General features: G+C 45.2%; 1 protein-coding gene across 3 annotated transcripts in view; it reads right to left on the reverse strand.

Annotated features, from left to right (window-relative positions):
• Positions 1-27,306, reverse strand: part of DYRK1A (dual specificity tyrosine phosphorylation regulated kinase 1A) — a 95,328-nt gene that overhangs the window by 22,117 nt on the left and 45,905 nt on the right. For 2 of the 3 annotated variants that reach the window (XM_058045795.1, XM_058045794.1), the window contains exon 3: positions 5,574-5,779. In XM_058045795.1, coding sequence (XP_057901778.1) covers positions 5,574-5,779 — 206 coding nt within the window. Of the gene's footprint in view, positions 1-5,573; positions 5,780-21,796; positions 21,851-27,306 lie in introns of those variants that run through there. The other variant, XM_058045796.1, reaches the window with a different exon arrangement.

The following is a 27,306-nucleotide window of genomic DNA, read 5'->3' on the forward strand; positions in this document are numbered from 1 at the left end:
CTATTTTAGGACACCCTAAATGTTTACTTTTAGGGCACCCAAATGGGGTGTTTTAGAGCACCCAAAGAAGGAACTTTTAGGGAGCCTAAAGAAGTTTTAGGACACCCAAAGTGTTTACTTTTAGGGAACTCAAATAAGGTGTTTTAGGGCACCCAAAGAAGTTACTTTTAGGTACCTAAATTAGTTACTTTTAGGGTACCCAAATAAGTTTTAGGACACCCAAAGTGTTTACTTTTAGGGCACCCAAACAGGGTAAATTATGGCACTCAAAGAAGTGATTTTTAGGCTACCTAAATGAGTTACTTTTAGGGCACTGAAAGAAGTTTAAGGGCACCCAAACAGTTAACTTTTAGGGCACCCACAGAAGTTATTTTTAGGTCACCCAAAGAGGTTATTTTAGGACACCCTAACAGTTTACTTTTAGGGCACCCAAAGAAGATACTTTTAGGGCACCTAAATGAGTTACTTTTAGGGTACTGAAAGAAGATTTTGGGCACCCAAAGAGTTTACTTTTAGGACACCCAAAGAAGTGACTTTAGGGTACCTAAATGAGTTGCTTTTAGGGTAACCAAAGAAGTTTAATGGCACCCTAACAGTTTACTTTTAGAGCGCCCAAATGGGGTATTTTAGAGCACCCAAAGAGGTTATTTTAGGACACCCAAAAAGTTACTTTTAGGGCACCCAAAGAGGTGACTTTTAGGGTACCTACTTGAGTTACTTTAAGGGTTGCCAAAGAAGTTCTGGGGCCCCCAAACTGATTACTTTTAGACCACCCAAATTGGTTGTTTTAGGGCAAGAAATTATTTTTAGGGCACCCAAATAAGTTACTTTTAGGGCACCCAGATAAGTTACTTTTAGGGCACCCAAATAAGTTACTTTTAGGGCACACTAAGAAGTTATTTTTAGGGCACTCAGATTACTTTTAGGGCACACCAAGAAGTTGCTTTTAGGGCACCCTAACAGATTATTATTTTTACATCTGTGCCCTAGCAGGTTATTCAGGGCACCCAAGCAGGGTGGTTTAGGGCACCCAAGCAGTGAGTTTTGGGCTGTGCAAAGCTGGGGCACCCAGGCTGTCCCAATGGTCCAGGTCCCTGCTGATGCTGGGAAATTCCAGAACTGCAGCTCCCAGACCCAATCCTTGTCTGCCTGACTGGGTGGGAGCCACTGCATGGAGAGGATCCAACCCTAAAGGATCAAACTTCTTGGGCAACCCTGAAAGTAACTCATGCAGGTACCCTAAAAGTCACCTCTTTGGGTGCCCTAAAAGTAACTTTTTGGGTGTCATAAAATAACCTCTTTGGGTGCCCTAAAAATAACTTCTTTGGGTGCCCTAAAAGTAACTAATTTAGGTACCTAAAAGTAACTTCTTTGGGTGCCCTAAAACACCCCATTTGAGTTCCCTAAAAGTAAACACTTTGGGTGTCCTAAAACTTCTTTAGGCACCCTAAAAGTAACTAATTTAGGTACCTAAAAGTCACTTCTTTGGGCGCTCTAAAACACCCCATTTGGGTGCCCTAAAAGTAACTTTTTGGGTGTCCTAAAATAACCTCTTTGGGTGCCCTAAAAGTAAATAGTTTGGGTTTCCTAGAACTTTTTGAATACCCTAAAAGTAACTCATTTAGGTACCCTAAAAGTCACTTCTTGGGTGCTCTAAAATACCCAGTTTGGGTGGTCTAAAAGTAACTTTTTTGGGTGCCCTAAAACACCCCATTTGGGTACCCTAAAAGTAATCAGTTTGGGGGCCCCAGAACTTCTTTGGCAACCCTGAAAGTAACTCAAGTAGGTACCCTAAAAGTCACCTCTTTGGGTGCCCTAAAAGTAACTTCTCTGGGTGCCCTAAAAGTAAACTGTTAGGGTGCCCTAAAACGCCATTTGGTACTCTAAAAGTCACTTATTTGGGTGCCCTAAAATAGCCCATTTGGGTGCCCCATAAATAACTTGTTTGGAAGGGTGAGCCCTTCCAGAGGGCTCTGGAAATGGGGATTTGGGCTCTGGAAATGGGGATTTGGGCTCTGGAAATTGGGATTTGGGCTCTGGAAATGTCAGGATTTGGAAATGGGGATTTGGGACCTGGAAGTCAGGATTTGGGCTAGGGGAATCAGGGTTTGGGCTCTGGAAATTGGGGTTTGGTCTCGGGAAATGGGGATTTGGGCTGGGGAAATGGGGATTTGGGCTCTGGAAATGAGGATTTGGGCTTGGGAAATGGGAGTTTGGTCTTGGGAAGTGGGGTTTGGGCTCTGGATGCATGTTATAATCTGGAATTTCTGGATGATAAACATTGGAGAAAGGAGGCTCAGGGGGGACCTCGTGGCTCTGAGCAGGGAACAGGGACAGGAGCAGAGGGAGCGGCCTCAGGCTGGGCCAGGGCAGGCTCAGCTGGGACAGCAGCAGCAATTTGCCCATGGAAAGGGAGCTCAGGCCTTGGCAGGGGCTGCCCAGGGAGCTTTGCAGTGCCCATCCCTGCAGGTGTGCCCTGGAGGTGGCACTGAGAGCTCTGGGCTGGGGACGAGGTGGGCATTGCTCACAGCTGGGACTCATCTTGGAGATTTTTCCCAACCTAAATGATCCTGAAATTCTGTGGTATGAACTCACAAAGGCAGAAGCCATTTTGTGTGACCAAAGAGAGTTTGCCATTCCAAAAGGCTGCTCTGTGTTAGAAACTCTACAAGGAGATGACAGAGAGAACCAGTGGTGGGATCCCACCTGAATAAAACCACCTAAAGATGGTTCCAACAATGTTCTCTGCAAGGTTCCTTCCCAGAATTGACATTTACAGGACAGAACTTTATCAAGTATTTGGATAAAAACCTTTTCTCAAGGCCAGAGAGAGGTGGCAGCACATTCATGGCAATGCCTTGAATAAAAAGGATTCCTGTAGGAATGGCATAAAGAAAGAATCTGTAACATGCAGGGATCAGTGGGACACAAACCCCCAGATGTTGGCAGATCACATCTGGAGAGAAAAGCACAAAGCCTTTAACTACAGAGGTCAAATTTTTACAAGAAAAAAAGTTATTTTTTAATCAAGATGAGCCAGAGCTGTAAATGGGCAGCCCAAAAGAAAGAACAAGGAATTTATTCTGCAGAGGTCCAGGTCCAGAGCAGATGATCTGAGCCATCAGCAGGAAGGTCTCAGCTGGATCTGGCTGTGCAGATAAAATCAGAAATGCACTGCAAAGACAAAAAGTCTTTGGGAATCCCCCCAGAGGCTCACACAGAACCTCCACCCCAAGCAGGAGCCTGGTGAGGAGAATTCTTGGTGGGACTGGGTGATGGCAGAGGCTCAAGAACCCGAGGGAGGAACGAGGCAGGGAAGGGAAGCAGCCAGCTGGCCACCATCAAAGCCAAGAACATGAATTCTATAAAACTGTGCTGGTGGTGGTGCAAGAACAGCTTGAGTGCCATGGCCAAGGTGTCCAGCTGATTATTTCCTCACATGGATCATGTCCCTACAACCTAAAATTCCTTGAGTTTGTTTCCAAAGTGCCTTGAAAGGATTCAGGTGCAACTTTTCTTGACTGACCAGCCTCATTGCAGAAGTTCTGGGAGACCTTTAACTCAAAAAACTCAAAATAAAATGTCTCTGTAGATCCTCAAGCTCTATATTATTATATAAGAGATTTCCTCTTCCTCCTGGACAGGAAACCCATCCCTGGCATCTCCAGTCACTGGAGATCTCCAAACCCTGGCCATTCTCATGCCTTCTGATCCCTTCCTCCTCCTGCCAAAGCATCTCCCCACAGCCCCAGAGCAACTCCTGATGCTTCTGGAGACTTTTCTGCCCAAAACATCCTGAGCAGCAAACACCCCTCACCTTCACCCTCTTTAGTGAAACATTCCTCATCAGTCTGCAGCAAATTTTCAGTTTCTAAATTACAGGTTTTGTTGGAACCCCTCTACCCTTATGTTTCCACAACTGGGCCATGGAATTTTTAAAAACCAACAGAATTCTCACTTATCCAGAGCCACAGCAGCTCTTGTGGCTCCTGGCACTCTGAGCTGGGGGGCTCCTTCAGCAGTCCTACCTATTCAAATAAAATCTATTTTGTGCAAACTTCTGTATTCCAAATACACCAACCAGTGATTCTGCACTACAACTGTCCATTAGGATAAGTAACAAAGCAATCAGCAGCTAACAAACCACCCAAAACTTTTGACACCAGTTATTATTTTAAAAAAGAGCTTTGCACAGTTCTCCACTTGGCCAATCTTTCTCTCCCCTTATTTAAAAAAACGTTGCAAGTAGAATAAATATGTTCCAGAAGTTTAGAATCAACTTTTAAAACTTTTTTTGAAGTTACAGTATACATATACATAAATATACACATATATAGATAGATATACATACACATATATTATATATATATATATAATATACATATATTATACATATATAATATACATATTATATATATCTATTATATGTATATATATGTAATATATATCATTATACATTATATATTATAATATATATTATGTCTTATAATACATATATATGTATATACATATGTTATTTATATAATATATACACATAATATATAATATATAATATAGTATATAATATATAATATAGCATAATATATAATACAATATATATAAATATGAATATACATAAATATATATAAATATATATAGACATGGTATAATATAATAATATAGTATATATGTATATAATATGTGTATATATTATGTATATGTACATATATTTATATATGTAATAATATAGTATATATGTTGTAATAATATAGTATATATGTATATAATATGTGCGTATATTATGTATATGTACATATATTTATATATGTAATAATATAGTATATATGTATATGTGTATATATTATGTATATGTACATATATTTATATATGTAATAATATAGTATATATGTTGTAATAATATAGTATATATGTATATAATATGTGTATATATTATGTATATGTACATATATTTATATATGTAATAATATAGTATATATGTATATAATATGTGTATATATTATGTATATGTACATATGTTTATATATGTAATAATATAGTATATCTGTATATATGTGTATATATTATGTATATGTACATATATTTATATATGTATATATTTATATATATACACATATATATATATGCGCACACACATAAAATATATAAAATATAAATAGTTTTAAATATACTGTTGTGTGTTAATTCTATCCTTACAGAGTTGGGAGTTAATTAGTTTAAAAAAAAAAAACTACAAGAATAAAAGCCCTGATGCTGTAATTGATGGCTGGGGACATTTCACAGGGGTTCAGAGTGACAGGACATGGGGGCAATGACTTTAAACTGCCAGAGGGCAGGGCTGGATGGGTTCTTGGCAATGAGGAATTGTTCCCTGGCAGGGTGAGGAGGAGCTGGGATGGAATTCCACCCCTGCATCCCTGGCAGTGCCCAAGGCCAGGCTGGACACTGGAGCAGCCTGGCACAGTGGGAGGCGTCCCTGCCCTGGCCAGCTCATCTCTAAAGGTCCCTTCCACCCCAAGTGAGTGCACACCTGCCCACTGAGGAGCTGCCAGGCGCAGGAGCAGCCCTGGCCATACCTGGTTTGTCAGGGGGATCGGCTGCTCGAGCTGCTCAGCGTAGGATAAGGCCGAGACCTGCTGGTCACTGATGCTCTGCTGCCGCCGGTCACTGTACTGCTGATGCGAATGGGACATCTGTCCAGCCATCTGAAGGCCAGCAGCATGGAATGAAAACGATGGTGCGAGCCGAACAGATGAAGGTTTGCATGCTGAAGTCTCTCCTCCTGCAAAGACAAGGATAAATGCTGATTGCAGCACAGGGGGAAATAAACCAAACATGCTGTCCATCAAGCAAATTACTTGAAGGACAGGAATATCAAGGCAAAAAGTCCACATTGAGACACCTGTTGACAGAAGTTGTTCAGGAATTGCCTTGCTACTTACTACTCAAACTTGGTACTGTTTGAGGGAAAGAAAATCATGATTCAGCCAGGCCAAACCTCACAGATGAGAACTGCATCTTTGTGGAATGACATCTTGCTTCCAGACTGAGATTTCTCATCAAAACACCCACCTGAAAATGACTCCACTCAGATGAAAAAAAAGCCCTGTTTTATAGGGGCCTGAGTAAATATATGTATGGCAGTAAAAGATCTCTGTATTGTATAAGTGACCCTGCCAAGGACAGGGTTAAGCAGGGGATGGGGGGACAATCTTGTCCTGGGTTCTGAGTCCTGGATCCTGGAGATCATTGGCACCCGAGGGTTGTCACACGTGGGGGGTTCCATAGGGATCAGGGATCCCAGAATTGTCCTGCAGGGCTGGGCAGGGACTTCTCACAAGGACACGGGGAATGGCCTTAGGTTGAGAGAGAGCAGGATTGGATGGGATATTGGGAATTAGCAATTGTTCCCTGGCAGGGTGGGCAGGCCCTGGCACAGCTGTGGCTGCCCTGGATCCCTGGCAGTGCCCAAGGCCAGGCTGGAGCACCTGGTCTGGTGGGAGGTGTCCTTGACCATCAGATTATTGTCACACATGGGGGATTCCACAGGGAGGGATCCCAGAATCACCCTCAGGGAAAGGGCTGGGCAGGGACTTCTCACAGGGACACAGGGAATGGCCTCAGGCTGAGGGAGGGCAGAGCTGCCCCAGCCCTGCCCCAGCCAGGGAGGAGCTGGAGAGAGCCCAGAGGAGGCTCCAGGATGAGCAGAGGGATGGAGCAGCTCTGCTGGCAGGAAAGGCTGGCACAGCTGGCATTGTTCACCTGCACAGGAGAAGCTTTGGGCTGAGCTCAGGGTGGCCTTGCAGGGCCTGGAGGAGCCCCAGGAAAGCTGGAGAGAGACAATTGCCAGGGGATGCAGGGACAGCACACAGGGAATGGCTCCCAGTGAATTGTTCCCTGGCAGGGTGGGCAGGCCCTGGCACAGCTGTGGCTGCCCCTGGATCCCTGGCAGTGCCCAAGGCCAGGCTGGAACACCCTGGTCAGGTGGGAGGTGTCCTTGACCATCAGAACCCCATCTTTAAGGATCCCTTCCAGCCCAACCCATGCTGGGACTCTGATCCTGAGCATCCCTTTCCTCACAGCTCCCCCTGGGTGTCCCAGCTCAGTCAGAATTAGACAGGGGTTATTCCAAACACACAAGTTCTGTGTATGGATCCCAAAAAGCCAGAACACCACACCAATTCTGCCTTTCAGGGCTGCTCCCAGCATTCTGGTCTGACTGTACCAAAGGAAAATCCATTGTCCAGCCTCAGCAGCTCATCTTTGTTTGGGGATGAGGTTCAGGGGTGATGATGGTGGGACTGGGATGATCCCAAAGGGCTCCTCCAGCCCTGGTGATTCCCTGAATCCCTGAATTCCTGATTCCCTGAATCCCTTATTTCCTGATTTCCTGATTCCCTGATTCCCTGATTTCCTGAATTCCTGATTTCCTGAATCCCTGATTCCCTGAATTCCTGATTCCCTGAATCTCTGATTTCCTGAATCCCTGATTCCCTGATTCCCTGAATCCCTGATTTCCTGAATTCCTGATTCCCTGAATCTCTGATTTCCTGATTCCCTGAATCCCTGATTTCCTGATTCCCTGAATCTCTGATTTCCTTAATTCGTGATTCCCTGAATTCCTGATTCCCTGAATCTCTGATTTCCTGAATCCCTGAATCCCTGATTTCCTGAATCCCCGAATCCCTGAATTCTTGATTCCCTGAATTCCCGATTCCCTGAATCCCTGATTTCCTGAATTCCTGATTCCCTGAATCCCTGATTCCCTGATTCCCTGAATTCCTGATTCCCTGAATCCCTGATTCCCTGAATTCCTGATTCCCTGAATCCCTGATTCCCTGAATCCCTGATTCCACGAATCCCTGATTCCCTGATTCCCTGATTCCCTGAATCCCTGAATCTCTGATTCCCTGAATCCCTGAATTCCTGAATTCCTGATTCCCCGAATCCCTGATTTCCTGAATTCCTGAATCCCTGAATTCTTGATTCCCTGAATTCCTGAATCCCTGATTCCCTGAATTCCTGAATCTCTGATTCCCTGTCCTCTGTGTTTCTGCCTCCCTACAAAGCACAGCAAACAAAGAGCAGCTGCAATCTGAAAGCAAAATTATCACTGAAGATTAAATTTAGAAGGAAGGTGTTAAAGAGCCAAGCACCTGAGCAGCCAAGGGAAATCCCCACTTCCTTCGCAGTCCAAACCTTGCAGAAAACACAAGCACTAGAAAACAGCAGATGAGTGCAGCCAAGATTTGGCTTTCTTAAAAATAACTGTCAAAAGAAAACTAAAATATTAAAATTGATACTGCACATTGGCTCAACACCTATCAGGGCAACAGAACTGCATGGATGGAATCAAACACCATTTTACATTGATTATGTTAAAATATTAACCTTTTTAAATTAGCATTGCACAGAAAATTACTTTTAACTCTTCTACAAAATGTCCATTAAAAACTGAGAATCAGAATTATCTCCCATCTCCACAACTTGGTGGATTCAGTGAACATTTCCTGTTCAAGATTCACTGAACACTCCTGTAAGAATGGCTGAACATATGTAAGACATCATCCACTATCTCTACTTTTTGCTCTTTTAATTTCTGAGGTTCTGCTTAACCTGAAAAAAATTCATAATCTCACTTAGCAACATCATGGTGACTGAAGTAAAAGTCAAAACAATATTTAAATCAGAGAGTCAAAAATACCACTGATTCTGAAGTGTGGAGCCAGTCACTTTCAAAGTTTCAATTTTGTGTTTTCTTACCTCAGGCCACAGGTTTCCAGTAGAGAATTACCTGGACAATTACAGAACTTTATAAACACAAATTTTATTTTAAAAATTCTGCCCTTCCATGTGTTCCTCAAAAAGCAGAAAGCTCAAATATATAACCCCAAAAATCCTGGCACTGTGGGGTTCTCATTTACTCCACAGGATCTTCTGACACTCCAAAAATCACAACAAGTCTGAGGATAGACTGAACAATGATTTAAAATAAAGTAAAAATGCAAAATAGAAGAGTGTTAAAGTGTAATTATCCCACAAAACAACACTTGTAATGTAATACAAATGTTGTGATGTGATGTTTGGCTTCAGCTGGAAACTTTCCATGCTTGTAGACCTTTTCCTCCCAAGTCCACCTGCACCCAAATCTGTAATTTTGATTTTTTAGTTTAGAATATTTTTGAGATTTGCTGTTGGCGAGTGCCAAAGAGGTTCCTGTTGGCTTGGAGGACGATCCCACACCAAATGTGACACCATAAATCCAAACAAGAAGGTTCTTCACCCAGAGGCACCAATGGCTCCCCAGCAAATGCCAGAGCAAAGGGACAGGATCAGAGCCTGTGCTGATGTCAAGGACGCCAAGGGGATGGATGGGAACTGGCCAAACTCATCCCTGTGCTCCCACCCCAAATGGAAAAGGCTTTGAGTCCCCCTGAGATGGGACTGAGCCCACCCAGCTGAGCAGCCCTGGCAGAGCTCTGGCAGCTGAAACTCTGCACAAGGAGCAGCAGCCAAGGAACTGCAGCCCCTGGGGCTCCACACACCCAGGGCCCTGCTGGGATCCCTGTCCCTGTCACATCCCTGCCCCTGCCACATCCCTGTCACATCCCTGTCCTTGTGACAACCCAGGCCCTGCTGGGATCCCTGTCCTTGTCACAACCCAGGCCCTGCTGGGATCCCTGTCCTTGTCACATCCCAGGCCCTGCCACATCCCTGTCCTTGTCACAACCCAGGCCCTGCCCCTGACCCATCCCTGTCCTTGTCACATCCCTGCTCCATCCCTGTCCCTGCCCCATCCCTGTCCTTGTCACATCGCTGTCCCTGCCCCATCGCTGTCCCTGCCCCATCCCTGTCCTTGTCACATCCCAGGCCCTGCTGGGATCCCTGTCCTTGTCACATCCCTGCCCCATCCCTGCTCCTGCCACATCCCTGTCCTTGTCACATCCCAGCCCCTGCCACATCCCAGCCCCTGCCACATCCCTGTCCTTGTCACACCCCAGCCCCTGCCACATCCCAGCCCCTGCCCCATTCCTGTCCCTATCACATCCCTGTCCCTGCCCCATCCCTGTCCCTGCCACATCCCTGCCCTGCCCCATCCCTGTCCCTGCCCCATCCCTGTCCCTGCAATCCCAGTCCAGCCCCAGGGAACCCTCCCAGAAACGCTGGGGACACAGCAGGGGAAGGAGGGGAAGGAAGGACTGGCTAGAATAGAAATCCTGACCTCCTTTAGTTCTAGGTCGAGGAGTCGCTCCAGAAACAGGGACATTTGTGACAGCCATTAACTGAGGCTCACACAGCCTCTGGTGGCTCTGGGATTGGGTTTGGGCTCATCTGGAGAGCTCCAGACAGCCAAAAAATCAGGGATCTGCTGAGCACCAGGCCAGGGCTAAAATCCACCAGCACATCCAGAACTAGATGGGTTCCCACAGCACATCCAGATCTAGATGGGTCTGAGATTGATTTTTTGCTCATCTGGAAAGCTCCAGACAGCCAAAGAAATCAGGGATCTGCTGAGCACCAGGGCAGGACTAAAATCCACCAAAACCTGTTCCCACAGCACATCCAGAGCTAGATGGGTCTGAGATTGTTTTTTGGCTCATCTGGGGAGCTCCAGACATCCAAAAAACAAAAATCAGGGATCTGCTGACCACCAGGGCAGGACTGAAATCCACCAGCACATCCAGAACTAGATGGGTTCCCACATCACATCCAGATCTAGATGGGTCTGAGATTGATTTTTTGCTCATCTGGAAAGCTCCAGACAGCCCAAAAAAAATTAGGGATCTGCTGAGCACCAGGGCAGGACTAAAATCCACCAAAACCTGTTCCCACAGCACATCCAGAACTAGATGGGTCTGAGATTGTTTCTGGCTCACCTGGAGAGCTCCAGACAGCCAAAAAATCAAGGATCTGCTGAGCACCAGGGCAGGACTAAAATTCACCAAAACTTATTCCCACAGCACATCCAGAACTTCCACACAGGACAGAAATATCTGAGAAAAAGGTGCAGTAAAGCATCAATTTTCCTTTTTAACCACTATGAGTTCAAGTGATCCCACCTTGGGAAGAAAATGAAGTTTTTAAAAAACTCCCAAACATATGCCAAGGTCTCTAAGCATGAAGTACATTAAGGGAAAAGATTATGGATTTGGAGTGGGCAGAATTGTCTTACAAATAAGCCTTACCTAATGTTAGTTCAGGGGAGGCATAAAAATACCCACCTTGATTTGTATTTGCACTCAACAAGGCTCCCAGAGCTCTCTGAAAATAGACACAGTGCAGAAATGGATCCCCTCATAAAGGAGAAGGTTTATTTCTTAAAGCATCCTCTCAACACCGTGGAAGAAGTTCAAGAATATATTTATTTGTTTATTTGGGAAGGATGGGAAATACTTTTGTCATTCAAAATAGCTGTGTTTTAAATGTTTGGGTTTTTCTTAAAATGGATTTTTGGGGCCTCCCCACCCCTGGAAGTGTCCAAGGCCAGGCTGGGTTATCCCTGCCCATGGCAGGGGTGGCACTGGATGATTTCAGGGTCCTTTTCAACCCAAACCATTTGTGATTTTATGATTTTTCCAAGCAACAAAGAAATTATCAACTGCAAGCATAACAAATATTTGAGACTGTGATTATTGAGGAATCTATAAATGAACTACAATTGGTGTAATATTGGAAAAGTTTGTGTAAATTTTTAAATTTTTGCATAGATTTTTTAAGAACTCCATGCAGATTCAATTTCCTCTCTCATCCATTTGAGATCTTGTTATTCCCATTTTGGTATCAGTCCACAGAACTCATTCAGACATTAAACCTCCTCCCTAAAAATGTATTTTTGGTGGTAAAACACATCCCTGGCCTTCCCTTTCAGCTACAAGCATTCACTGGGGAAGAGCTGTGGGTGACTGAGTGATCCCAAGAGTGGATCAACAACCCAGAAAAAATCAATGGATTCTACATTGGATTGAAATCTATGGGTTGTAAATTGGATTGCAATCAGTGCATTGTAAATTGGATTGAAGTCAGTGGATTGTAAATGAAATCAGTGCATTGTAAATTGCATTGAAATCAGTGCATTGTAAATGAAATCAGTGCATTGTAAATTGCATTGAAATCAGTGCATTGTAAATTGGATTGAAAGCAGTGCATTGTAAATGAAATCTATGGATTGTAAATTGGATTGAAATCTATGGACTGTAAATTGGATTGAAATCAGTGCATTGTAAACTGGATTGAATTCAGTGCACTGTAAACTGGATTGAAATCAGTGGATTGTAAATTGGATTGCAATCAGTGCATTGTAAATTGGATTGCAATCAGTGCATTGTAAACTGGATTGAAATCAGTGGATTGTAAATTGGATTGAAATCTATGGATTGTAAATTGCATTGAAATCAGTGCATTGTAAACTGGATTGCAATCAGTGCATTGTAAACTGGATTGCAATCAGTGGATTGTACCCAAAACCCACTGGCCACAGCACTGGGCAACCTCCAAAGGTTTCTTCCAGCCTCAGGTTTCCACATTCCTGCATCACAAAGTCAGCACAAAGTGAGTTTTCTCTCTGGATCAGTTGTTAGAGTAGCTCCTCTGTTGGGTGGGACGGCACCTGACAATCCCAACAGTGATTCCAAGGTTTCTCTGCATTCCTGCCACCCAGCTCATTACAGATCTACTTTGCCTCTCAAAGTATCTCTGTGACTCTCTTTGTCCCTCTGTCACACTTCTACCTCAGTGTTCTACTGAGGAGTATTCATAGTGAAATATAAAAAAGGGAGGCAAAGTCAGACAAAAACCATTAGAGAATTAAAAAAGTGACATTTCCTTAATATCTCTTCCTACTTTTCACCTCCCAATTAAAAATCAGCCCCCAAAAAGTGACAGTTTGGACGCTGTGAGTGATGCAAATCTGCTTCAGGACTGACAAAGCATCTCCCAAGTGCAGCAGCAGCAGCAGATCTCGGTTCCATGACAAGATAAAGAGTTATCTTGCTGATAACAGAACCTCTGCAACAGCCTGAAAACACCTCCCCGCCTGCTGATGGCTGTGCAAGATGAAGAGGTAAAAGCAGTGAAGTCCCATCAGCGTTTGGAAGTTTAAATGCAGGAATTCCCCAAGTTTGGAGGTGCCCCAGGCCAGGCTGGAGCAGCCTGGGACAGTGGGGGTGTCCCTGCCCGTGGCAGGGAATGGAATTAAGATGATTAATAAAGTGTGAAACTTCCTCTGCACAATTCACCTGCCCTTCTCTCTGCCTTGCTACAACTTTTCTTCCTTTTCTTCAACATTTTCCCTCCTAAGATCACTGCTCTGACCCAAGATGCTGCGAGCTCCTCTCCCTTTCCCCCCGTGTGCAGCCATTCCCTGCATTCCCCCTCAGGGATGTGCTGGCAGCCGAGTGAGAACCTGCCAGAAAACACCACCAGGGACCACAAGTGTGAAGGGTCTCGTTGGCCACAAAGGCTGCTCTGCTTCCCACACCCAGAGCTCACAGCTGCTGGGGCCACACCACAGAACAAACACGGCTCTGACTGAGCAGGACAGGCTCAGACTTTAAATCTTTTTGTTTCCAACCCCTGCTAAAGCATCACAGGTGAAGCCAAGCACTTCTTGCTGCTTTTTTCTGTGTTTAAGTTAGTGATGTGTGTGGAAAATGCCTATTTTATGATTGGCTTTTTGCAAATATTAACATGAATATTATATGTGTTGTGTTGGAAAGTGATGCTGTATTAATTCTCTTAAGTAGTGTGTTAAATAGAGTTTTAGGTTATAAAAATTGTTAAAATAGGAACTATGCTATGTAGGATACTTTTTTAAAGAAAGGACTGGCAGTGAGATACCAGCCATAGGACACCTGAATCTTTCAGAGAAAGGTAATTTATTCCCCATTATCAGGAGAAATGAACTTCTTCCCGCCTCGAAGGCGCTGTCAGGATCCAGAGGAAGAAGCTGACACTGCCCAGCCAGAATCCTGGGTTTGAATGGAATTTATGCATCATGTGTGAGGTGTATGAATATGCAACAGGCTGTTGTTTTTAAGGGTTAATCCTTCATTAACTTGTGTCCTTTTTTGGGCTCATGCTGCCCAGAAAAAGGTACTCAGACATCCATAACTTTTTGTTTCTATTGTCTCCTATTGTCCATATTCAAATTGTCCAAATTATTATTACTCTAATTGCATTACTAGTTTCATAACCATTTTATTCTTATTAAACTTTTAAAATGTTACAAACAAGGCACTGGCGCTTTTCACAATGTGAAAGCCACCCAACGTCCACTCTAAGAAAACCCTGTGTTAGCTGAGGAATTGTACAACCCTCTTCCTCCACAGAAGGTTATTTTTGTGCAAAGTTCATTGCTTTGCAGAGTTCTGGTCAATTTTATTTTTCACCATCTCAGCTTGGAAAAGCTCTCAGCACCCATGAGCACTGCAGGGGGTCTGGAGAAGGGAGGCAGATCCTTGCGCTGCTCTGGCACTCTGAGGGGCACCAGCACACCCTGCAACAGCCAGGGAGGGAGAACCAGCACCAGCCCTGCGATCTGAGAGCTCTCTGTCCACACAAAGCCACGCTGAGGACGGGTCAGAGCCAGCAGAGCTCACCCGCGCTGGGGACGGCGGGGTTTGGAACAATCATCTCTGAGCAATGAGCAAAGCCCGGCCTGAACTCTGCGTGACCTCCTGCCGCCCTGCCCTGCCCATTGTCCCCACGCGGTGACATCGTGGGGCTGCAGGGACCGCCCTGCGCTCGGCCGGCAGTGGGAAAGGCTGGGAGAGCCCAGGGAACAAAGGGGAATTACCTGGGGCAGCTCCCGGGGAACAATCCCGTTATAAATATCCCCCAGAGGAGGAACTTTATTATTGTGGGGGGATTACTGAGAACGGCTGCTCCAAAGTTCTCCTACAATAACCATTGAGCCAACTTCCCTGTACGCAAATGCCAAACGCTGCTTGCCCGGAGAGCAGAATGGAACCCTGAACTCAGAAACAACCCCTAGGGTTCCTCCTGCTCCTGCTCCTGCTCCTGTTCCTGTTCCTGTTCCTGCTCCTGCTCCTGCTCCTGCTCCTGTTCCTGCTCCTGTTCCTGTTCCTGTTCCTGTTCCTGCTCCTGTTCCTGTTCCTGTTCCTGCTCCTGCTCCTGCTCCTGCTCCTGTTCCTGTTCCTGCTCCTGTTCCTGCTCTGCTCCTGCTCCTGTTCCTGCTCCTGTTCCTGCTCCTGTTCCTGTTCCTGCTCCTGTTCCTGCTCCTGTTCCTGCTCCTGCTCTGCTCCTGTTCCTGCTCCTGTTCCTGCTCCTGCCCCTGTTCCTGTTCCTGTTCCTGTTCCTGTTCCTATTCCTGCTCCTGTTCCTGCTCCTGCTCCTGTTCCTGTTCCTGCTCCTGTTCCTGTTCCTGTTCCTGCTCCTGCTCCTGTTCCTGTTCCTGCTCCTGCTCCTGTTCCTGTTCCTGTTCCTGTTCCTGCTCCTGTTCCTGCTCTGCTCCTGTTCCTGCTCCTGTTCCTGTTCCCGCTCCTGTTCCCGCTCCTGTTCCTGTTCCTGCTCCTGTTCCTGTTCCCGCTCCTGCTCCTGTTCCTGTTCCTGCTCCTGTTCCTGCTCTGCTCCTGTTCCTACTCCTGTTCCTGCTCTTGTTCCTGTTCCCGCTCCTGTTCCTGTTCCCGCTCCTGTTCCTGTTCCTGTTCCTGCTCCTGTTCCTGTTCCTGTTCCTGCTCCTGTTCCTGTTCCTGTTCCTGCTCCTGTTCCTGTTCCTGCTCCTGTTCCTGTTCCTGCTCCTGCTCCTGCTCCTGTTCCTGTTCCTGTTCCTGCTCCTGTTCCTGCTCCTGTTCCTGTTCCTGTTCCTGCTCCTGTTCCTGTTCCTGCTCCTGCTCCTGTTCCTGCTCCTGTTTCTGCTCCTGTTCCTGCTCCTGCTCCTGTTCCTGCTCCTGTTCCTGCTCCTGCTCCTGTTCCTGCTCTGCTCCTGCTCTGTTCCTGTTCCTGTTCCTGCTCTGCTCCTGCTCTGTTCCTGCTCCTGCTCCTGTTCCTGCTCTGCTCCTGCTCTGTTCCTGTTCCTGTTCCTGCTCCTGTTCCTGCTCCTGTTCCTGTTCCTGCTCCTGTTCCTGCTCCTGTTCCTGCTCCTGCTCCTGTTCCTGTTCCTGCTCCTGTTCCTGTTCCTGCTCCTGTTCCTGTTCCCGCTCCTGCTCCTGTTCCTGCTCCTGCTCCTGTTCCTGTTCCTGTTCCTGCTCCTGTTCCTGCTCCTGTTCCTGTTCCTGCTCCTGTTCCTGCTCCTGTTCCTGCTCCTGCTCCTGTTCCTGTTCCTGCTCCTGTTCCTGTTCCTGTTCCTGCTCCTGTTCCTGTTTCTGCTCCTGTTCCTGCTCCTGCTCCTGTTCCTGCTCCTGCTCCTGTTCCTGTTCCTGTTCCTGCTCCTGTTCCTGCTCCTGTTCCTGTTCCTGCTCCTGTTCCTGCTCCTGTTCCTGTTCCTGTTCCTGTTCCCGCTCCTGTTCCTGCTCCTGCTCCTGTTCCTGCTCCTGCCCCTGTTCCTGTTCCTGTTCCTGTTCCTGCTCTGCTCCTGTTCCTGTTCCTGCTCCTGCTCCTGCTCCTGTTCCTGCTCCTGCTCCTGTTCCTGCTCCTGCTCCTGCTCCTGTTCCTGCTCCTGCTCCTGTTCCTGCTCCTGTTCCTGTTCCTGTTACTGCTCCTGTTCCTGCTCCTGCTCCTGTTCCTGCTCCTGTTCCTGTTCCTGTTACTGCTCCTGTTCCTGCTCCTGCTCCTGTTCCTGCTCCTGCTCCTGTTCCTGTTCCTATTCCTGTTCCTGTTCCTGCTCCTGCTCCTGTTCCTGCTCCTGTTCCTGTTCCTGCTCCTGTTCCTGCTCCTGCTCCTGTTCCTGCTCCTGCTCCTGTTCCTGCTCCTGCCCCTGTTCCTGTTCCTGTTCCTGTTCCTGCTCTGCTCCTGTTCCTGTTCCTGCTCCTGCTCCTGCTCCTGTTCCTGCTCCTGCTCCTGTTCCTGCTCCTGCTCCTGTTCCTGTTCCTGCTCCTGCTCCTGTTCCTGCTCCTGTTCCTGTTCCTGTTACTGCTCCTGTTCCTGCTCCTGTTCCTGCTCCTGCTCCTGTTCCTGTTCCTGTTACTGCTCCTGTTCCTGCTCCTGCTCCTGTTCCTGCTCCTGCTCCTGTTCCTGTTCCTATTCCTGTTCCTGTTCCTGCTCCTGCTCCTGTTCCTGCTCCTGTTCCTGTTCCTGCTCCTGTTCCTGCTCCTGCTCCTGTTCCTGCTCCTGCTCCTGTTCCTGTTCCTGTTCCTATTCCTGTTCCTGTTCCTGCTCCTGCTCCTGTTCCTGTTCCTGTTCCTGTTCCTGCTCCTGTTCCTGTTCCTGCTCTGCTCCTGTTCTGTTCCTGCTCCTGTTCCTGCTCCTGTTCCTGCTCCTGTTCCTGTTCCTGCTCCTGTTCCTGTTCCTGCTCCTGTTCCTGCTCCTGTTCCTGCTCCTGTTCCTGCTCCTGTTCCTGTTCCTGCTCCTGTTCCTGCTCCTGTTCCTGTTCCTGCTCCTGTTCCTGTTCCTGCTCCTGTTCCTGCTCCTGTTCCTGCTCCTGTTCCTTCTCCTGTTCCTGTTCCTGCTCCTGTTCCTCCTCCTGTTCCTGCTCCTGTTCCTGCTCGTCCCCACTGGCCAGAGCTGCAGGAGGTCACAGGGCTCAGGAGGTGACACCAAGCTCCATCTTTTCCCAGCCTGGAGGAAAAGTGGGCCAGGAGCAGGTTCATGAGCTGCTGTGCCTTGCTGAGCCTGTCCTGGCCAGTTCCTTCCCTGGATGGGCTGCACAGGATGTGGACTTTGGGCAGGACTTGTGCTCTGTGCCTTTTGTGCAATCAGAGAACTCCAGTTCCCTTTCCTGGAGAAAAACTGCAGCTCAGATTTGTCTCAGGGAAACACTGTGGGAAAAATCTACCAAAAAAGAAACAAAGCCACTTGAAAAATAAAAATTTGGTAGCAGAAGGGCTGAATGCTGCTGCTCATTGTAATTCTCCCACTACAAGAGAAAGAAGTTTCTAAAACTCATTTAATCAACTGGCAACACAGTATATAAATGTGGGTTTCATTAACTTATAAATATGACTTTGAGTACACTCCAGAGAATCTCAGAACTGAGAAAATGTTGTGAAAGTGAAACTATTTTTTTTTTTAATAAATGAAGCCCAAGATTGCCAAAATTCTCAGTTAAAACCTCCAGGAAACACAAGCACTCTGAACTTTCAAAGGCCAAATGAAGCTCTGTGAGACCTCTGCTTGCCCATTTCTGCCCTGGACAAGCACCTGCCTTAAAGCACAGCTAAAAACCACCTGGAATTCCACAAGGAAACAGCAAACTGAACTGAAAAGCCACTAAAATGAAGAGAAATGAGGAAAGGCCAGAATCCTTGCCCAGCTTTCATTCTGTGCCTCCATGTCAATAAGTTATGATTCTGTTTAGCCCCATGAATGCCCTGTTTGTTTTAGGGGCAGAATGGAAGCAGTGCTGCCTCAATAGGTGGCCACACAATAGATCTTTTGATTTTCATTGTGTTTAACATAATATCCCTTGCCACTCTTCAGACTGTGCTCCAAATAAAATTATTCCTGGCTGCTTATACATTCTATAGAGTGCTCATTGTTTTTGCATCCTCGGAATTCACAAACAATCATTTCCTTCTGTACAATTCTGCATTTTCTCCTGCTCTGCAGAAAAACATCCAGACACGGGATAAACACCAAAGGGCTCCATAATTTAAATTTTTGTACTTTGCAAAGACAAGGGGCCCATCCTAGCAGGTAAATCTGTGTTTTACAGAGCTCCACAGAGGAGCAGCTTTGAGGTTAGGTAAAAAAAGCTCCTTTTTGACCTCTGTGATCCTCCAAGAGAGCATATCCCAGGATTTAGAGAGGAAATGGCTGCACACACACCAACTGTTAGGGAAGCTTTTCCCCTTTTCCAACTCTCCTCAAGTTCTTCCCAAGTTTTCCTGGCACACTGGAACTCTGTCCAGCTGCTCAGGAGCACTGGGCAAACCCGAGTACTTTGGCTGCTGATTCACCCCAGCGTGTATTTGTTGATTTAATGACAAATCAGTGAGTGAAACAATATCTCAGCGGTCAATACTTTATTGCTGAACATTTAATAACCTCTATTTCAAGAAGAGACTAACTTTTATTTTAAAACTGACAAATAAAAATTATCCAAACTCACTGATATTGGTGAAAATGCGCCAAGGTTGAGGTTCAGAGGCTTCTTTTTTTGTCTCCCCCTACAAATTCATGTGTAATTTATGATCTTATGCAATTATTCTAAGGTTTATAATTTTTCTAATTGAGTGAAAAGCCTGCCATTAAAAGGAAGGAATATAAAGGAGAGGGGGAAATGGAGATAAACTTTTTTTATGATCATGGTGAAAGTTCAAAGACTGACAGAAGCAATAATATTGGAAAATACCACTAAGATCATCAAGTCCAACCTTTGACCGAACAAACATAACAACTCTTAAAGCAGAAATAAAGACTGAAGTGTGAATATTACTCCAAACACAGGTTTTCCAATAATTACTTAACTCCAGCTACCTCTGCATCTTTAATCCTGCTTGAAGACCCACACCTGCCCCTCTGTTCTGAGTGAAAACCACAAACACAAACAAAAAATTCTGTCAAATTCAGTAAATAAGGAGAAAATCTTTTATAAACCACGGTAATCCCCTAATATAGCAGAAATTTAGGGACAAAAAGTTTAAATTCACATTATTTTGTCCTTTAAACAAGCTATAAAAGAACCTCTCAACTGATTCTTCAGAAGGCTTCAAGCAAACTCCAAGTACACACAACTTTATTAAATCTAAGTTTTTTGTTCTAGAAATCGCTAAGTTTCTCTATGAAAATGTTGGCTTTATCCAAGAAAAACTAAATTTGCCTCTGCTGAACCTGAAGTTTTCTGAAGGTTTAGAAAACAGTCAAAAAATTAAAATGTCACCAAAGTAAAAATCCGATTTAACCAAAAATCTGTTTGTGACAGGAATTCCCACTATTACTAGCAAATGCCAGATGGTATCAGAACACAGATACATATTGATATTTATGTGGAAGAGAAGGGAGAAAAAAGGAAAAAATAGAGAATGTAGCTGGATTTACTCATTTAAACAATTCATTATCCTTACAGTCAGTTTTGGTGAGTTAAAAGAAGAGAATTTGAGCAGTTATGGAAGAAAATACAGGAACTGTACACTGAGGAAGAGGGAGGGAGGGAGAGGGAACAGGACTGAGGAAAGTGATCCATGACTGAACAGCAGAAAAAGCTGCCTGGGAAGGCAGGGAAAGGAAAAAAGGCCAGATACAGATGCAGATTTAAGCAGCAGAATATATTTTAAGCTCAGATTCCCCAATATTCTTAGACAGGAATGATATTTAGGACAGAAAAAAAAACCAGGACTCAACTTAGAGCTGAGGAGGGGCTTGGTTATTGGTGTGGAGTTTTTTTTTTTTTTTTTGTCGGGTGGGATATGAATACAGCATTTTTGAAAGGTGAGTGCGTTTGTTCCAGAAATAGATTATTCTAAAGAAAAATCAGATTGAGGTGCCGATCTTGGACAGCGAGATAGGGCTGTGGTGTATCGTAAGAAAAATCAGATTGAGATCCCGATCTCGGACAGCGAGAAGGGGCTGTGGTGTATCGAGTGATTGGTGAGCGTACCGGCGTTCTGCTTTCTACAAGAAGCTGGCTACTTTAAGGCGTTTTATTTAAATAATAAATTTTAAAACAGGGGGGAAGCAGGTGGCAAGCAGCAATTAGCCGAAACGCTGGGCGGCCGGGCCGGGCCCGGCGTGAGGGCGGCTCGCAGCGCGCAGGCCCCGCGCGTGAGGGGGAAGCCGATCCCGGCGCTCCCCTCAGCGCATCCCCGGCTGCCGCAGCGCGCCCCAGCAACAGCGCCTCATTAGCATAGCCCACCCCGGGCCGCGCCGCGCCATTGGCCCGCAGCGCCGCGGCGCGGACCAATGGCGGCGCGCTATGCAAATGCGGGCGCGCAGTTGCCAGGGCAGAGCTGGCGCGCGGCGGCCAATGGGCGCGGGCTCCATAAACAAGGAGCGCGATTGAGCTTTGTCACATTCGCCGGGCGCTGTTAACACTTTCCAGTTTAGGGCGAAATTAGCTCCATCTCCCGAGGATCAGGCTCATGTTCTACATTTCACCCCCACAGCAAGGGCAGGGCGGCGCAGCCATGATACACGGGATTTACGGATAAGCGCGCCCGCGTTAGGATTTCGCCTTGCCCGGCTCCGGGACGCCTTCTCCGGGGTTGGGATGCGAAAGATCCCCCAAGGCTGCCGGGTGGGAGCGAGCCCGGCTGGAATTCTTGCCGGGGCTTTAAAAAGCTCTAAAGTTCCCTGTCGCTGCCTTCCTTAGGCAGGTCACCTCCTAAAATTACTGTGTCAGGCCACTCCTGTCCTTCCCTTTTGAATTTATGTTTCACTGGTTTGGGTTTAACCCTAAAGACACAACATGCATTATTATTATTATTATTATTATAATTCACCCCCCTCCCCGACAGATTTTAAGCAAATGAAATTTCAGCTCGTTCTACCGCCGCTAACGACTGAACATGAGCGATGCTGAAGCATCCTAGGTGAAATAAGCAGATTTTTTTTTTCTTTTAAAGAAAAAAAAATAAATAAAATATTATCTGCCAGCATATTGGTGTCTGTGTGCCTGTGACGGCGTGAATCCATCACTGACCAGCACCGCTCCTGCTGGGGAGATCCCCTTCCCACGCGCAGGGGGGATGCGGCTGTGGAAAACCGGCGGCTGGAAATGCAAAGAGTGACAGACAGACAGACTTACTCTGGAAGCCCCCGGCTGTCCCTGCAGCAGAGCAGCAGCAGCAGCAGCAGCACTGTCCCCCCTCTCTCTGTGTCTCTCTACGCCGTGGCGGCCGCGGCGATGCCGGGCATGTTTTACTGCACTTTGCCGAGCCCGGCAGCGATGTGCCAGCGCCGCTGCGAGTCACTCACCTGCCGAGGGGGTGGGGGGGGCTTCCTGTTCTCCGGGGCTCCGCCAAGGTGCCACCGGACAGGGACAAGGTGCCACCGGCCAGGGACACGGCACGGAGCCCCCGGAGCCCCCGGGCACGGCGGGGACAGCACCGGAGCCCGGCCGCGCTCGGAACCTGGGCTGGGGCAGGAGGGGCGCGGGCAGAGCCAGAGCCGCTCTGAGGGGCCCGGCCCGGCCCAACTGCACTGAGCTGCAGCGGGATTTTAAAATGTCAGCTCCAACAGAACTTCTGAGTTTTACCGGCTCCCTCAGTCAAAAACTTCATCTTGGACATTTTAGCAGTAGAGAAACTACTGAAGTATTTCCCTCCATGCCTTCAAACACCAGCAACTCCCTCAGAGAAGCTAGTGAAATCTCCCCTACATAGCCCAAAACACCAGCAACTCCCTCAGAGAAGCTAGTGAAATCTCCCCTATATAGCCCAAAACACCAGCAACTCCCTCAGAGAAGCTCCTGAAATCTCCCCTATATAGCCCAAAACACCAGCAACTCCCTCAGAGAAGCTCCTGAAATCTCTTCCTCATTCGACAATTTCACTTTGGACATTTTAGCAGTTATGAAACTACTGAAATCTCTCCCTATATGACCCAGAACACCAGCAACTCCCTCAGATTTCAGGAGTGAAGCTCCTGAAATCTCTCCCTGATTCAACAACTTCATTTTGGACACCTTAGCAGTTATGAAACGACTGAAATATCTCCTTCCATGCTCTGGAACACCGGGAACTCCCTCAGAGAAGCTTCTGAAATCTCTGCCTCATTCAACAATTTCATTTTGGACATTTTAGCAGTAGAGAAACTACTGAAGTATTTCCCTCCATGCCCTAAAACACCAGCAACTCTCACAGTGAAGCCACTGAAATCTCTCCCTGTATGCCCCAAAACACCAGCAACTCTCTCAGTGAAGCTCCTGAAATCTCTCCCTCATTCAACAACTTCATTTTGGACATTTCAGCAGCAGTGAAACTACTGAAATTTCCGCTTCCATGCCCTGGAACACCAGAAACTCTCACAGTGAAGCTCCTGAAATCTCGCCCTACGTGTCCTAAACCACCAGAAACTCCCTCAGTGAAGTTCCTGAAATCCCTCCTTCATTCAACAACTTCATTTTGGACATTTCAGCAGTAGTGGAACTACTGAAATTTCAGCTTCCATGCCCTGAACACCGGCAACTCCCTCAGAGAAGCTCCTGAAATCTCCCTCATTCAACAACTTCATTTTGGACATTTTAGCAGTAGTGAAAGTACTGAAATCTCTCCCCACGTGCCCTAAACCACCAGCAACTCCACAGTGTGCGTGCACTACACACCCCAAAAATCAGTGCTGCCCATTCCTTATCTCCTGGCAGCTTTTGGAACCCATTTATTGCATTTATTGCATTCATTTTGTGCTCACTTGCAGCCCCTGCAGCAGCAGTGTTACCTGACAGGGGCTTACAGGATTTCCCCAGCAATCCGGGCTGGGCTGGCACTTTGCAGCACTAATCCCCGTGCTGGGCTCTTTCAGACTTTTATCAGCACTTCATCAGAGTTCCTGGTGTTGGTGCAGCACTCCTCCTTCCCCCACCTCCAAAGAACATTACTCACAATTTGCAGTTTGTAACACAAAACTAATTAGAGATGGAATAAATTACCTGCTGCATGGCAGCATGAGAGGTGAATAACACCCAATATTTTATCCCAAATCAATACCCAGCATTTCCAGCTGAACATAAAGTTAGCATAAATATCAGCATCGTTTTTAAAGCTCTCCTTTTGTACAAACAGATATATATTTAAAAAAAAAAATTAAAAGAAATCTTTTGCTATGCATCAAACCCATCAAGGGAAATAACTTGAATTATTCTATTTCCCATTTGTAGTTACTGAGGCACAAGATATATTTAAACAGTTGGTAGAGAAAAAATGGGAAGCATCTCCCATATCAATGTACAGCCAGCATGCCAAACCATGAATGCAAGTGCTAAACAAGGGATGAATACATCATGTGCAAGAGTCTCACATGATATAAATTATTCAATACCTGACCAAAGAGAACAGCTTTCAGGAGAGAGGGGGAGGATCTCAAAGTACTTTTGTAGTTTGAATACAGGCAGGGTTAGGAATTGCTGCAGAATCTTTTTAACGCTGTTCAATAATCCCATGTATTTCCCAGCTATTTCACTGGGTGACATCCACCCAGCTCTGGTGTCTCCCATAAATAAAGGTGGATTTCATCTAACACAGCCATGACAATTTTAAAATAAAACCAACTGTAAAAATAAAATAACTTGGCACGTGGGCAAGTGTGTATTTTGAGAATTTGGGCTGTCCCCTCCTTCCACTTGCAGGACTTGCACAGCCCTATTGATACGAAAAGTCTTTTTTCCTTTCCTTTGTTTGAGTTTGGGATTTTTGGGATTGGGTTTGAGATTGCTGTGAACCTATCACACATCTTTAACACACACACACACACACACACAGAGGCTTTTGCAGTGAAAAACTGAACTACAAAAAAATATCCACCATTATAAATTCCACCTCAACTATGGGGAAGCTGCTGCTGTGATGATTCCAGGGAATTCCCTGGCTGGCTGATTTCATGGATGAGTTTGGAGTAATTCATGTCACTCCAAGAGAAATTTATAGCACTTAAATTTTAGCTACAGAGCAGTTCTGTTGCATTTGAAGACATTGCTTTGATACTCTGTATTAATAACACAAATTCTGATGGAGTTCCTAAAACCCAGAATATTCTGTATTAGTAACACAGAGTTCCTACAAACCAGAATATTCTGTATTAATAATACAAATTCTGATAGAGTTCCTAAAAACCAGAATATTTTGTATTAATAACACAAATTCTGATGGAGTTCCTACAAACCAGAATATTCTGTATTAATAACACAAATTCTGATAGAGTTCCTAAAATCCAGAATATTCTGTGTTAATAACACAAATTCTGACAGAGTTCCTAAAAGCCAGAATATTCTGTATTAATCACACAAATTCTGATGGAGTTCCTACAAACCAGAATATTTTGTATTAATAACCCAAATTCTGACAGAGTTCCTAAAATCCAGAATATTCTGTATTAATAACACAAATTCTGATGGAGTTCCTAAAACCCAGAATATTCTGTATTAATAACACAAAGTTCCTAAAATCCAGAATATTCTGTATTAATAACACAAATTCTGACGAAGTTCCTAAAATCCAGAATATTCTGTGTTAATAACACAAATTCTGATGGAGTTCCTACAAACCAGAATATTCTGTATTAATAACACAAAGTTCCTAAAAACCAGAATATTCTGTATTAATAACACAAATTCTGATGGAGTTCCTAAAAACCAGAATATTCTGTGTTAATAACACAAATTCTGATGGAGTTCCTACAAACCAGAATATTCTGTATTAATAACACAAAGTTCCTAAAACCCAGAATATTCTGCATTAATAACACAAAGTTCCTAAAATCCAGAATATTCTGTATTAATAACACAAATTCTGATAGAGTTCCTACAAACCAGAATATTCTGTATTAATAACACAAATTCTGATGGAGTTCCTACAAACCAGAATATTCTGTATTAATAACACAAAGTTCCTAAAACCCAGAATATTCTGTATTAATAACACAAATTCTGATGGAGTTCCTAAAACTCAGAATATTCTGTATTAATAACACAGAGTTCCTAAAACCCAGAATATTCTGTATTAATAACACAAATTCTGATAGAGTTCCTAAAATCCAGAATATTCTGTATTAATAACACAAATTCTGATGGAGTTCCTAAAAACCAGAATATTCTGTATTAATAACACAAAGTTCCTAAAACCCAGAATATTCTGTATTAATAACACAAAGTTCCTAAAAACCAGAATATTCTGTATTAATCACACAAATTGTGACAGAGTTCCTAAAAACCAGAACACTTTAAAACTCTCGGGCACTCTGTCCTTATAAATCCACATCACAGTTCATAAAATAACAACATTCCAGGTTTTTCCTCACTCCAAAGTTGCCTGGAAGCACCAGAACAGTTCCATAAAATCCTCCCAGGTTGTGAACTGCACCTAAACCATTTCTGTGCTGCTCTCTCCATGATATTCTGATATTCTGCATTTTACAGCAGGAATCTGAAGCCAGTCCTGACAAACTCCACTCCCAAGTCACCAAACAATAAATCATTAAAAAGTTTCAATATTTCCATGCCCAGTTTAGTGCTCATCACAGAAAAAATAAATAAAAAATCAGAAATAACTCCAGGCAAGATTGATTTGGGGGTTGACAAGTCCAGTCAAAGCTCACATCTGAAAGCCAATTTCCTGCCTTTGTAATAATTCCTGTATTTAGTACACACACTTCCAAGGTTTGGCAATTACTTCTTTTGATTTGTCTCACCTTGAAGCAGCAGATTTAAGGAGAAAAATCCTTAAGTGTGGTTGGATCTGTGCTTGCAGCTGGAAACCACCAAAACCTGGGGGTGCCAAACTTCACTAATCCAAACACGTGAGCCCAAAGTGGGGCTCGCTGGGAACTGTGCTGATTTCTCTCAAGTAACACAGATTTCACCCCCCAAAAATTTAAAACATAACAACAAAAACCATCCACAAAACAAAGAAAAAATATCATTATTCCTTTAGGATAATACAATTATTTTTAAGTGTATCTTGCATTTTTCCTTGTAAGGCTTTATTGTTTCTAGCATAAAATAAGGAGTAGGTATTAAAGCTAACTATGAGAATTGGGGCTTTGTTCACACTAATAATAACAATGAGAGCAACACTACCCAATATCAGAGTTGTGCAAATTCTAAAAAAATAATTTTTGTCTGCATCTTATAGAATTCTAGAATGGTTTGGGTTGGAAGAGACTTAAAAATCACCCAGTGCCACCCCTGCCATGGCAGGGACACCTCCCACTGCCCCAGGTGTTCCAAACCCAGTGCCCAGCCTGGCCTTGGGCACTGCCAGGGATCCAGGGCTGGAATTCCATCCCAGCCCTCCCAAGGAACAATTCCTGGTTTATCCCACCTGACCCTGCTTTCCCTCAGCTCCTCTGCTCCATAAATCTGATTCCCAGTTACAAAAATCCCCACTTGCCATCACTGGGCTCCTCCTTTGCCACCTGTCCCCTGCAGGGACACCGAGGAAGGTGCACGAAGCAAAGGCTGGAACATCTGAGCCTCTCCCTCATCAGTCTCTGGTTGTTCTGGAATGCCAAACTCCTGAGGGCCACCTGCACCTCTGTGGTCACCAAGCAGGTGCAGGAGGGAAGGAACCACCCCAGCCCTTCCTGCAGGATGTATGAACCACA

The sequence above is a fragment of the Melospiza georgiana genome, chromosome 2 (assembly GCF_028018845.1).
Source record: "Melospiza georgiana isolate bMelGeo1 chromosome 2, bMelGeo1.pri, whole genome shotgun sequence".
Taxonomy (NCBI): Eukaryota; Metazoa; Chordata; class Aves; order Passeriformes; family Passerellidae; genus Melospiza; species Melospiza georgiana.